Genomic DNA, 11,838 nt, shown 5'->3' with positions numbered 1-11,838 from the left:
CGGGCTCAGGCAATCCACTCACCTCAGCCTCCCAAAGGCACGGGATTACAGGCTGAGCCACCGAGCCTGGCTGTCAATACTTTTTAAGAATAATTATGTTGCATACAATGTTTGTGACGTACTTATGCTAAAAATGGAAAGATTATTCACCTGAAGTTCTCATTGACCTGGGTGCCCTGCATATTATCTGGCAACCTATAAGAAAAGCCTCTAGAGTGCCAGCAGCTTGCCCTACACAGATCTCACCTCCCATCTGCACTCACAGTAGAGGTTTCCATCTGCCTGGTCCTTGCATGCAAGTGAGGAAAACTCCACAATAAATGTCTGCAAAGAACCAGTTCTACTGACTTGCAGGGAGGGCAAAAATCTAACTGAATTTTTTGTTTAAACGTTTATTGCCAACTTTGAAAAGGAACATATTAACTAGTTGTCTTGTGATAAGAGGATGACTCGGCATTTTTCTTCATGTCTAGTAGGGAGCCCAGTGGTACTAACACATGTGGGAGGTGTCTTTCGCTAACATGACTCCACTCCCTTCAGTGGGAGGGAACTATTGGAATGAACAGACACCTTATAAACACGTCAGAACCTGATATTGAGTATCTGAGCCAGGAGAGTGGCAGCATTCAAAAGGTAAGGACTGATCTTATATATCTTCCCACGTTGCTTCACACCCTCCCATTCAGGTCACTAGAAAAGTAATTTAAGATGTGTCCTCAGCACAAGAAAAAGTTTGTTTTATTCTCACACTGTGCCTTCTTTGTGTGTTTGGGTGACGGTACAAGAGTGTATCAGCTGCTTTTGGATACATTGTGTAAAGTTAAATAATACACAGGAGGCTCTTTAAAAGAAAATATATCTGGGAATAAAGCATTGTAATGTGAATAAGTATGTTATAGTCAACTCTGTATTTAGGGAGGTCAAGAGTGACAAGGATTTTTAGAGGGAAAAATGAGAAGTACATATGGTTTAGAAAGAATTTTCCTCATCTACAACATCAGTAACAGTGGAAGTAGCCGGGCTCGGTGGTTCAGCCTGTAATCCCGCGCCTTTGGGAGGCTGAGGTGAGTGGATTGCCTGAGCCTGTGGGTTTGAGACCAACCTGGGCAGCGAGACCTCATCTCTAATAAAAAAAAAAAAAAAAAAAAATTCAGCCGGGCGTGATAGCGCATGCCTGTAATTCCGGCTACTTGGAAGGCTGAGGCGGAAGGATCGCCGGAGCCCAGGAGGTCGAGGCTGCGGTGGCCGGGAGCGGCCACTGCACTCTAGTCTGGACGACAGAATGAGACTCCAACTCAAAAAAAAACCCCAAAAACAAAAAAACAGTGGAAGTTTGACGCCAGTTGCTGGGCAGATGTACTTGCAGAAGTATCTCTTGTATAATGTTGCAATGGCCTTAGAGAAAGGTTGTGTTTTGTATAATTTTTGTTGCTGTTTTTGTTGTTATCAGACATAAAAGTGTGAGAAACCTCTCTTCCTGCACAGTCCCAGCTCTATCAGTGTGTTTCTAACATTAGTGTTTCCATTTTGATTCTGATAATTTTCCAAGTATTACAGATATAAAAAATGAAGTATTTAGAAAACTTGGGCATGAGAATTTAATGATATGAGAAAAATTAATCATATGGGGAAAAAAGAAAAGGTGCCATCTAAAAAAATCAGCAGATGACCAGTGTCAGAGGAAATGTAGTAGTTTTTGTTAAAGTCAATTTCTCCATAAAGGTAGTCAACACACAATTGTGAATTTGAAGTTGGCAAGTTCCCAGACTTGAGATTCCCAAATGACCAGTGAAGGAGACATGCATCTGGAGAGTTTCATGTCTCCAACTGCTTCTCAAACGTTGATAAAATCCTCCTGAGAAAAGAGCCACCAATACCAACCAAAGACTGTTCTAATTGACCACTTCATGGTCGATTCACTCACATGAGTTCTCTTCTTTGTAAGGGGGCTTTGCAGTTTGTTGCCAAGTGTTGATGCCATTGGCATTTCAATGTTTCTTCAAGGTTGGAGTGCTTCAAATGTAGGCAGAATTATTTCCAAGCTACTGTCTGCAACTTGAAAGTGAATCTGCATCTGTACAATTTTTAGTTTTGTGAGGCAAAACGACCTGGATTTATGTCTTGAACAGAAAGAAGAACAATAATGCCCTTCTTGTGAATTTTCCTATTCCCAGTTAAACCAGTATGTGTTAATTCTTTCCTTTGCCAAGCTAAAACATTTTCTTGGATATTCTGCTGTTTCCAAAATATTCTTCCCTGTCAGCAACAGGCCCACTTCTTTGCTGATTCTGATTAAACTACAGAAAATTGATTCTGATTATCAGGCTGATCAATTATCATGATTTCATTATTTAATTGTTCTAAACTACTCAACTTGAGATAAATAGACATATATACATAGAATAACTGAAAGGGGCTAGCATTGGGGAAAGATCATTAGTATGTTTTCAGTAAATATTAGTTCTCAAATTCTTCCTCTTTCCACTAACTAACTACCCTAATATACTGTGACCACATACTCTCACATATTATCCTGTCAAGAATAATCCCAAGCTGGGCTTGGTGGCTCAGCCTGTAATCCCGCGCCTTTGGGAGGCTGAGGTGAGTGGATTGCCTGAGCCCACAGGTTTGAGACCGGCCCAGGCAATTTTGGCAAGATCTCATTTCTACAATAAAACGAAAATTAGCTGGGCATGGTAACCTGTGACTGTAGTTCTGGCTACTTGGAAGGCTGAGGCAGAAGGATTGCCAGAGCCCAGCAGGTCGACACTGGGGTGGCTGTGAATGTGCCACTGTACTACAGCCTGGGCAACAGAGTGAGACTCCAATTAAATGGAGACTTGAGACTGGTGTAGTGCTATCTGAGTATGGCCATTAATTGGTAACAATTTTGGCCAAGAAAATATTCTAGGACCTCCTGTGACCCTGCCATGAAGAAGCCAGATACTTCTTCAGAGTCAGTGGTTTTGAACCACACATCCCAAGTACATTTTTTTTTTTTTTTTTTTGAGTTGGAGTCTCACTCTGTCGCCCAGACTGGAGTGCAGTGGCCGCTCCCGGCCACCGCAGCCTCGACCTGCTGGGCTCCAGTGATCCTTCCACCTCAGCCTTCTGAGTAGCCGGAATTATAGGCATGCGCTACCACGCCCGGCTGATTTTTTGATTTACTGTAGAGATGAAGTCTCGCTGCCCAGGTGGGTCTCGAACCTGCGGGCTCCGGCAATCCACTCACCTCAGCCTCCCAAAGGCACGGGATTACAGGCTGAGCCACCGAGCCCGGCTCCAAGTACATTTTTTATTCTATGGTTCCATTCATTCATGCATCTATCCATCCACCCATCCATTGACTTCATTTCTGCTTAGATACACGAGGAGACTACTGTCATGGCGGGGAAGCCCAGGCTTCACTACTTCAATGGACGTGGCAGGATGGAGTCCATCCGTTGGCTCTTGGCTGCAGCTGGAGTGGAAGTAGGTTCTGAGTCCTGTCATCTTAAGTTGGATCTAAAATTTGCTATATCAGATACTTTCCTCACATAACCCATGTTTCTTACTGAATGACTAACTGAGAGTTGTGCCCTAAACAAATATTGTCAATTGTTTAAAAAGATGAAGGGATTTGACCTAATACATTGCTAAATTTTCTTTTCATTAAGGACAATAAAACTTACAAACGAATCACGATGTGAGCAGCTTAAGTGGATTTGGATTTAAAGAAACTATAAAATAATTTATAAAGCTTATACTACAATAAAAATAAGAACATTGATTGAAAATATATTTGATATATTAAAGAATTATTGTTAATGTGCTAAATATAATAATGTATTATTGGTATTTTTAAAGTAGTTTTTATGTTTTAAAGAGACATATTGAAGTGTTTAAGGATGAAATATATGATATCTGGAATTTTGTTCAAATTATGACAAGGGGGGTAGTTAGTGGGCTTATACATGAGATGACAATGGCTTGATTTGGTAATTTTTGAAGCTAGGTGAGGGGTACAAGGAGAAGATTATACTTTTCTGTTTAGTTTTATACTTGTTACAGATTTCCACAATAAAAGGATCAAAACCTGTAATATTAGGAAATGAATGCAATTGAAGTTACAAATACAAACCATAATTCAGAGAGGCAGAAGGGAATAGACTGAGTACAATCCTTCAGTGATTATTATTATTATTTTTAAGCACCTAATAAGTGTCAGGCTCTGTGCTAGGTCCCTAGAATAGACAGTGAACAAGACACAGTCCCTGCCCTCAGGCTACCTACATCTCTATGATGTAGATAAGTATGAGGATCTCTATGAGGATGCAGATAAGTAAACAGGTGGTGAAAGTGAGGGGCAAATCCTCTAGGAGGTGTAAGTGTAACACTTAGGTGTAAGTGTTTCCCAATATGACAAGGCCATTATCCCAGCATTTGAACAGCAACAGCTAGCAGGCTTCTGTGTGACCCTGTGGAGTGCTACATTCCAGAAAAACACTTGCAGTCTAGACCAGAAGCACTTAGTAGCAGTGTGAGGGATTTACTGGGTAGTGACTCATGGACACACTTAGGAGATCCTATCCCTCAGGTGGCAACAGACAAGGAGGTTTTTAGGGTGAGGGGGTGGCCTGTGAAGGGAACTTCTCGGGTGCTCCCTCGAACCTCATAGCAACTGATTTCCTTCATTGCTTCACGCAGTCATGGGACTTAAGCCTGATTCTTTCTCAGTTTGATAAAGGAATGAGCACATGACAAATCCAAAGAGAGTTGTTCCAGGTTTTGTCTTTCTAGAAATGAATTATCTGTGGTGAGAGTCATTCAGAAACAGCTTTGCAGTTCAGGGATAAGATCAGAGCCTAAGCGGGGAGGAGGAGTTCAGCAGAGGAGGTGAGGTAGGGACGAGGCTTGGAGCATTCCAGGCTTCCTTGTCTCCATTCCATCTTCGCTGAAGGAGCATGGGAGCAAGTGCTTGAGACTCTTGCTCAGGAGTCCTATGTCCTCAGTGTGCAAACTGCAATTCAGTCCACTAGCCTCACAGGTACCATTACAAGTGCTAAGCCCATCCCACCCTGGCCACCCTCCTGCTGTGATCATCCACCCTCACTTAAACTGGATGCCTTATGGATTGCTGGAGTACATACCTCACTATATAGCCTCACTCTATGAGATGATAGAAATCAACAAACTACTCTTTTTCAACAAATAAGTTAGAAACTTGTAATTCCCCAATCTTTTCATGATTAAGAACGCCTTTTAAAGTATAACAGAAAGGAATGAGGGAAGTTGGAGCAGAGGTCCTTGGTGACAGAATCTTAGGTGGTGATTGGCCTATACCCTATGTGGGAACACATAAGGTTGTGGTCTGATCTCATTTGTAGACACAGGTTTTCCTGAGATATTAAAATTCCATAACTTGAAGACCGTCATGGTCCCTTTTTTCCAGTGACATACCCCTCCTAAATCATGACCTAACTAAGGACATCAATGGAGTCATGGTAAAGAGGAAGTGAATCTACAGGAATATGCAGCTAGCCGGGTGCGGTGACTCAAGCCTGTAATCCCAGCACTTTGGTGGGCTGGAGGCGAGAGGATTGCCTAAACTCAGGGGTTCAAGACAGCCCGGGCAACTTGGCAAGACCTAGTCTCTACAATAAATGAAAAAATTAGCCAGGTGTGGTAGCACACACCTGTAGTTCTGGCTACTTGGAAGGCTGAGGTGGAAGGATCGATACTGGGGTGGCCCTGAGTGTGCTACTGCATTCCAGCCTGGGGGATGGAGTGAGACTCTGACTCAAAACAAAAACAAAAACAAAAAGAATATGCAGCTATGTGCTGTGACTCAAGTCCTTTTCCTGATGGAACTCAATTTCCAAATGGCCATGACCAGACTTCTCTATGTATCCAGCCAAACTCAGAAATACCACCTTCTTTACATGATGTATCAGGCAGGGGCCATTCAAGTTATTATTATAATTATTTTTTGAGTCAGAGTCTCACTCTGTCATCCAGGCTGGAGTACAGTGGCACGCTCCCGGCCACCACAGCCTCAGCCTGCTAGGCTCTGGAAATCCTTCTGCTTCAACCTTCCAAGTAGCTGGAACTACAGGCACGTACTACCACATCCAGCTAATTTTTGATTTATTGTAGAGACGAGGTCTCGCTAAGTTGCCCGAATGGGTCTCAAACCCGTGGGCTCAGGCAATCCACTCGCCTCAGCCTCCCAAAGTGCTGGGATTACAGGATGAGCCACCACACCCGGCTGCATTCAAGTTTAAAAATCTGTAATGCTATGCAATAAACTAACATGAAATCTTTCACTGTTTCTGCTTCCAGTTTGAAGAGAAATTTCTAGAATCTGCAGAAGATTTGGACAAGTTAAAAAGTGGTAAGATCAAGTATCCAAATGCCTGTGATGGGGTATTTGTACAAGGTGAAGGATTTGATGACAGTCAATGCCTATGTGTATAGGGTGGTAGGTGGGGACAGTGGAGACAGAGAAAGTGGTTGAAATGAAAGGGGTGGGGAGGCCAGGCTTCGTGGCTCAGCCTGTAATCCCAGCACTTTGGGAGGCTGAGGTGAGTAGATTGCATGAGCCCATGGGTTCGAGACCTGCCTGAGCAACTTGGCGAGACCTCATCTCTACAATAAATAAAAAAAAAATTAGCCGGGTGTGGTAGCCTGCACCTGTAGTTCCAGCTACTTGGAAGGCTGAGGCTGCGGTGGCCGGGAGCAGCCACTGCACTCCAGTCTGGGCAACAGAGTGAGACTCCAACTCAAAAAAAAAAAAAGAAAAGAAAAGAAAGAGGTGGGGCTCCTTGAGCAAGTCCAGTCTCTCTCTAGGGTTGAAAAGTCTTCTCTGAGTATTTGCTGCAACAACCCTCCCTAGCACCTTGAGAATGCCCTCTCCCTGCTCTCTCATGTTTTCTATACCGTGAGTGACCTGAGGTCAACTTGGTATCCTACATGGTCCTCCCCACCCAAGGTCACAAGGGCACACATTAGACAAAAGGAGCAGAGACAGGTGTGGCTATTACCTTGGGGTTTTTTTTTATGTGTTGTGTGACAAGGTTATATTGCAGTAATATTGTAGGCTTTGAAGAGCACAGAGAAGGACCCACTAATAGAATTCTCTCAGAGCCCACCTTAAATGTCGTCAACACCCTATGACTTACTCTGAGAACTTCCCATTTCAAATAGCATCTGGTTGGTGACCCAGTTCCAACTTCCCACATTGTCTTCCTGAAATGGTTATAAAGATTAATCAACAGCAAAATACAAGAGACCTACTATGTATCTGGGTGGGAAATAAGAAGACAAATGAAGCAACAAGCTACAATATTAAAGGAAGCTGTATAAGACAGACAAAGTTGACAGGAAGCTGTAATTTTGTAAAAAAAAAAAAAAAAAAAACATACTATTTCAGTTGAAAGGTTACCAGCAAGAATTCCTTATTCATTTTATAACTTTAGTTATTTCAACAAATAATTTTTTCTCTTGAAAGAGTGGGACCCATAGATATTTAGTTCCCCTTATCTTTTTCTTTCTCAAGATGGGAGTTTGATGTTCCAACAAGTGCCCATGGTTGAGATTGATGGGATGAAGCTAGTACAGACCACAGCCATTCTCAACTACATTGCCAACAAGTACAACCTCTATGGGAAGGACATCAAAGAGAGAGCCCTGTACGGTATCTTTTCCATTCTGTTCTGACATCAATAGCTAAGCCAGGGTGATTTAGGGCCTTCTTTGGGTGAGCAGAATGGGACAGGGGGATCAGGACCAGCTCAAGCTGGGCCCTGGGTGTGTACACTCAGGTCCAGAGTTCCAGTACCCTGTGGAGATGAGGGAAGATAAATGTGGGGTGGTTTCAGGAGAGGTGATTTTAGAAAAAGATACAGACCACAAATACAGCACTTGGACAAAGATTTCCAAACACGATGGAACTATGAATTCATAATTCATGACTCTAGGCGCTCAGTCCTTCAGTGGTTGTACCGCAACAACTAGAGACAGGGGATACATTGTCTGAGTGTCAGGAGGAGAAGTGCTGGGGAGGGAAGAATTCAAAGGAGTTGAATCTCAAGTTCCAGTAACTACAAAAATGATGACCAGAAACCTCCATTGCCGGCCAGTTATATGGACTGGCCCTCTTGAGAAGGAGTAGAAGAGGCTGGTGTCCAGGATGCTGGGGTTAATTTGCTATTTTGACACAGTTCTGAAGCAACCAGATTTATTCAACTCCACCAATATTCTGAAGTCTCCTCCTTGTTGTAATAGGGCTGCATGACTCCAAATAAACACTGTATGGGCTGGGCATGGTGGCTCATGCCTGTAATTCCAGCCTTTTGGGAGGCTGAGGTGGAAAGATTGTTGGAGCCCAGGAGTTTGAAACCAGCCTAGGCATTATAGTGAGACTTCATCTCTAAAAAAAAAAAAAAAAAAAAAAATCAAAAAATTAGCTGGGTGTGGTGGTACAAGCCTATAATCCCAGCTACTCAGGAAAGGGAAGTAGGCTAAGGTGGGAGGATCGCCTGAGCCCAAAAGTTTGAGGCTGCCATGAGCCATGATAGTGCCACTGCACATCACCCTGGCCAACAGTGAGACCCTGATTCCAAAACAAAACAAAACAAAACAAACAAACCCTTTTGTATGGGACTACTGTCAGTTTCTCAAAAAGTTTAATATAGTGTAACCAATGACCCAAATTTTTCTACTAGGTATATCCCACAAAAGAACAAATCTACAACCTCAATAAATCTTGTACAAAAATGAGCAATGCAATTAGAGTAGTATTCAAAATATCCCAAAGTGGAAACAACCCAAATATCTATCAGCAGATGCATGGAGGCACAAAATGTGATAACTATTCAGTGGGAAATCATTTGGTCATGAAAGGCTTGAAGTACTGATGCATGCCATAACGTGGTTGAGCCTTAAAGGCATTATGTTACATAATGAAAACAAGACACAGAAAGCCACATAATGTAGGATTTCTTTTCTATGAAATACCCAGAGTGTTCAAATTCATAGAGGCAGAAAGTAGATTAATGGTTGCCTGGGAATTTGGGACTGGGTTAGGGAGAAATGAAGATTGCTAGTAGGTACAGATTACCTTAACAGGATGATAAAAATGTTCTAGAATTAGAGAGTGACAATATTTGCAGAATTTTGTGATTATATTAAAAGCCACTGGATAGTATATCTTTAACAAGTAACCATTATGGCAAGTGGCTATAGGTCAATGATGCTGCTCTTTTAAAAAGTATTGTTTGACAAAAAAGAAGAAAAGGTCTCCTATAAAATATACTGGTTTTAACTATCAAGAAGGGCACCAGGAAGGGAATATCTTAGGTGGGAGTCTTGAGAAATGAAAACATGGCTAGAGGTGGGCTAGATAACATGGACAGGGTTGTCAAAGTGGATTTTATAAGAAATAATAGGAAGAACTGATAATATTGGGCATAGAGTAAGCGGGAGGTGTAAAGTGATGAGAGAGGAAGAGGGACATGACTGAGTGGCTGTGCCAGGGACTCTCTGAGGATGACTTTGGAGGCAGGTCTTTGGCAATTTGCATCATACCAGTTTTATTCACAGAACAAACAACACTAGAGATGAAAAATCCTAGAATAGTAGCAATGGTTACTGCAGTGAATGCACATTCTTCTCCCATGATTCTGACTCTACACATGCTCTTTGTACCTGTATTTGATACATGCATAACCACAATTTTAGGCATATATTTACTCTGTAGGTTGTTCTAAGAAATAAATGCTAATACATATGTAAAAATCATAGCATAATGACAAGCATGTGAAAGGCACCCATTGGAGGTGATACAACCTGACACTCTATTCTCTTAGGTTTTTGAGCAATGAAACCTATGAGAGGAGACATTTGACAGTTTTTGTCTTTCAGGATTGATATGTACATAGAAGGCATGGCAGATTTGAGAGAGATGATCATACTTCTGCCCATAGCCCCACCTGACCAAAAAGATGCCAAGGTAGCCTTGATCAAAGAGAGAGCAACAAATCGCTATTTCCCTGCCTTTGAAAAAGTAAGTGAAGTTATTCAACATTTGGGGGCTCTGAGTTTAGAGAATAATTCAAAAATAATGCTTGAAAATTGGTGGAACATTGGCCTTCACTTCCAGTGGGACTTCCTGAATCCCAGTGCAGCACTCTGAGTCTCAAGACATTTCATAAAAACAACCTATGAAGAATGATCGTACCACTTATACCTAAGCTACAATTATCCAGCTATATGCCAATGTACTAGACCCCAATGTCGAGTTCTCTACTCAATAATTTTTTATGTTCACTATTAGAATGTGTGTTTGAAAGGCTCTGATCCACAATACAAGTGGATCTAGACTCTCTAGAACACCATGAGCTTTAACAAGAGGAGCACAATGAAAGCAATACACCAGAAAATATTCTGACATCACATGCAGAAAGACGGAAGACCAACTCCCCTGCAGGGGAATATTGCAGTGTTTAGGGGATGAATGAGAGGTATCTAAAAGGGAGGGTGGCAGTGGAAAGGAGAGGTGGATATTTTTATGCATTTCAAAGTAACTTCAGGTCACATCTAGACACCTCAGCTTGCAGATTATTTCACAGTGTAAGTTAGGAGTCAGAACCACTGTTGCAAGAAAGAAGATGAAATGAGTTTACCCAGGCATACTTCAGATTTAAGAGTGATAAACCAGGAAATGAGAAGTGCTGATGAGAGGAGTAATGCACACTGTGAAATAGTCTGTACCTGGGTAAAACAAGCTATCTGTCAGGAAGGTGAAGTAAAGGGAGATTAGAAAGAGAGACCACTGTGTAGAGCGACATTCTGAAATGCCAGGGCTGCACATTCTGGGGCATGGGTTACACAGACATGTAGCAGAGCTGCTAAGCCTGAAACCTATGTGGAAGATGCAAGTTGGGTGGGTGGTGTGGACACCACTTTGACATGGAATGAAAGAGAAAATAGCTGCCTGGGCTCCATTAAGTAGTGAGCAGAGCCCAATTCTTGCTCCATCTCATTGAATCAAGGAATGTGGAGAAAGGTCTGGAGCTCTGGACCTGCCAATTGAAGCTTACAGAGGTGGAAGAGTTAGGCTGGAGAGGATCAGAGGAATCAGGGTCCCTCCTGACTGTGCCTATGTTCACCATCTGACTCCTCGAATCCTCCAGGTGTTGAAGAGCCATGGCCAAGATTACCTTGTTGGCAACAGGCTGAGCCGTGCTGACATTCACCTGGTTGAACTTCTCTATGAGGTGGAGGAGCTTGACCCCAGCCTCACTGCCAACTTCCCTCTGCTGAAGGTGACCCAGTTCCCATTGTTGACAGGGGTGCTGATGGAGGGGACTCAGCTGGTCTTTTGTGGGAGGGGCTCAGATTTCCTGGGTTGTGCAAATGCTACCTTCAGCCATAGCTCCATTCTGAGCCTGTGATTTGTCAATTGCAGGCTTTGAAAACCAGAATCAGCAACCTTCCTGCTGTGAAGAAGTTTCTGCAGCCTGGCAGCCAGAAAAAGCCTCCTGTAAATGCGAAAATGTTAGAAGAAGCAAGGAGGATTTTCAGATTTTAGTGAAGTAGGCATGGAGGCCAAGCACATGCAAGACCAGTCTTCTAAGGATTTGCAGCAATGAAGTGCTGCCTAAATGCTGACTGTGGCCATTGTGAAGCTCATGAACTTTTAAAATTACATGATAATTAAATAATCAAACCCTAATGAGCATTCATAGGTAAAATTTCTTTTCTTTTAGGATTTTTTTTTTTTTTTGAGTCTGGGTCTCCCTCTGTTAGCTAGGCTGGAGTGCAGTGGCACAATCACAGCTACCCTAACCTTCACAT

At 42.5% G+C, this 11,838-nt stretch overlaps 1 protein-coding gene across 1 annotated transcript; it reads left to right on the top strand.

The window, feature by feature from the left end:
* Nucleotides 1–3,372: 3,372 nt before the first annotated feature.
* LOC103260055 (glutathione S-transferase A2-like) lies at nucleotides 3,373–11,572 on the top strand. The gene is made up of 6 exons (XM_008057691.1): nucleotides 3,373–3,471; nucleotides 6,322–6,373; nucleotides 7,538–7,670; nucleotides 9,904–10,045; nucleotides 11,175–11,306; nucleotides 11,450–11,572. The coding sequence occupies exons 1-6, from the start codon at nucleotides 3,385–3,387 to the stop codon at nucleotides 11,570–11,572; spliced, it is 669 nt and encodes a 222-aa protein (XP_008055882.1). The 5' UTR covers nucleotides 3,373–3,384.
* The last annotated feature ends 266 nt before the right edge of the window (nucleotides 11,573–11,838 follow it).

Source organism: Carlito syrichta, unplaced genomic scaffold (assembly GCF_000164805.1).
Source record: "Carlito syrichta isolate Samal-C Ts95f unplaced genomic scaffold, Tarsius_syrichta-2.0.1 Scaffold303106, whole genome shotgun sequence".
NCBI lineage: Eukaryota > Metazoa > Chordata > Mammalia > Primates > Tarsiidae > Carlito > Carlito syrichta.
Note: the sequence above shows the minus strand (reverse complement) of the source record. Positions and strands in the feature narration are given on the sequence as shown.

Coding starts and splice junctions, on each gene's coding strand:
- LOC103260055 (XM_008057691.1), top strand. CDS start 3,385: ATGGCGGGGAAGCCCAGGCTTCACTACTTCAATGGACGTGGCAGGATG. Junction 3,472..6,321: donor TGGCTGCAGCTGGAGTGGAA/GTAGGTTCTGAG, acceptor TTCTGCTTCCAG/TTTGAAGAGAAATTTCTAGA. Junction 6,374..7,537: donor TTTGGACAAGTTAAAAAGTG/GTAAGATCAAGT, acceptor TTCTTTCTCAAG/ATGGGAGTTTGATGTTCCAA.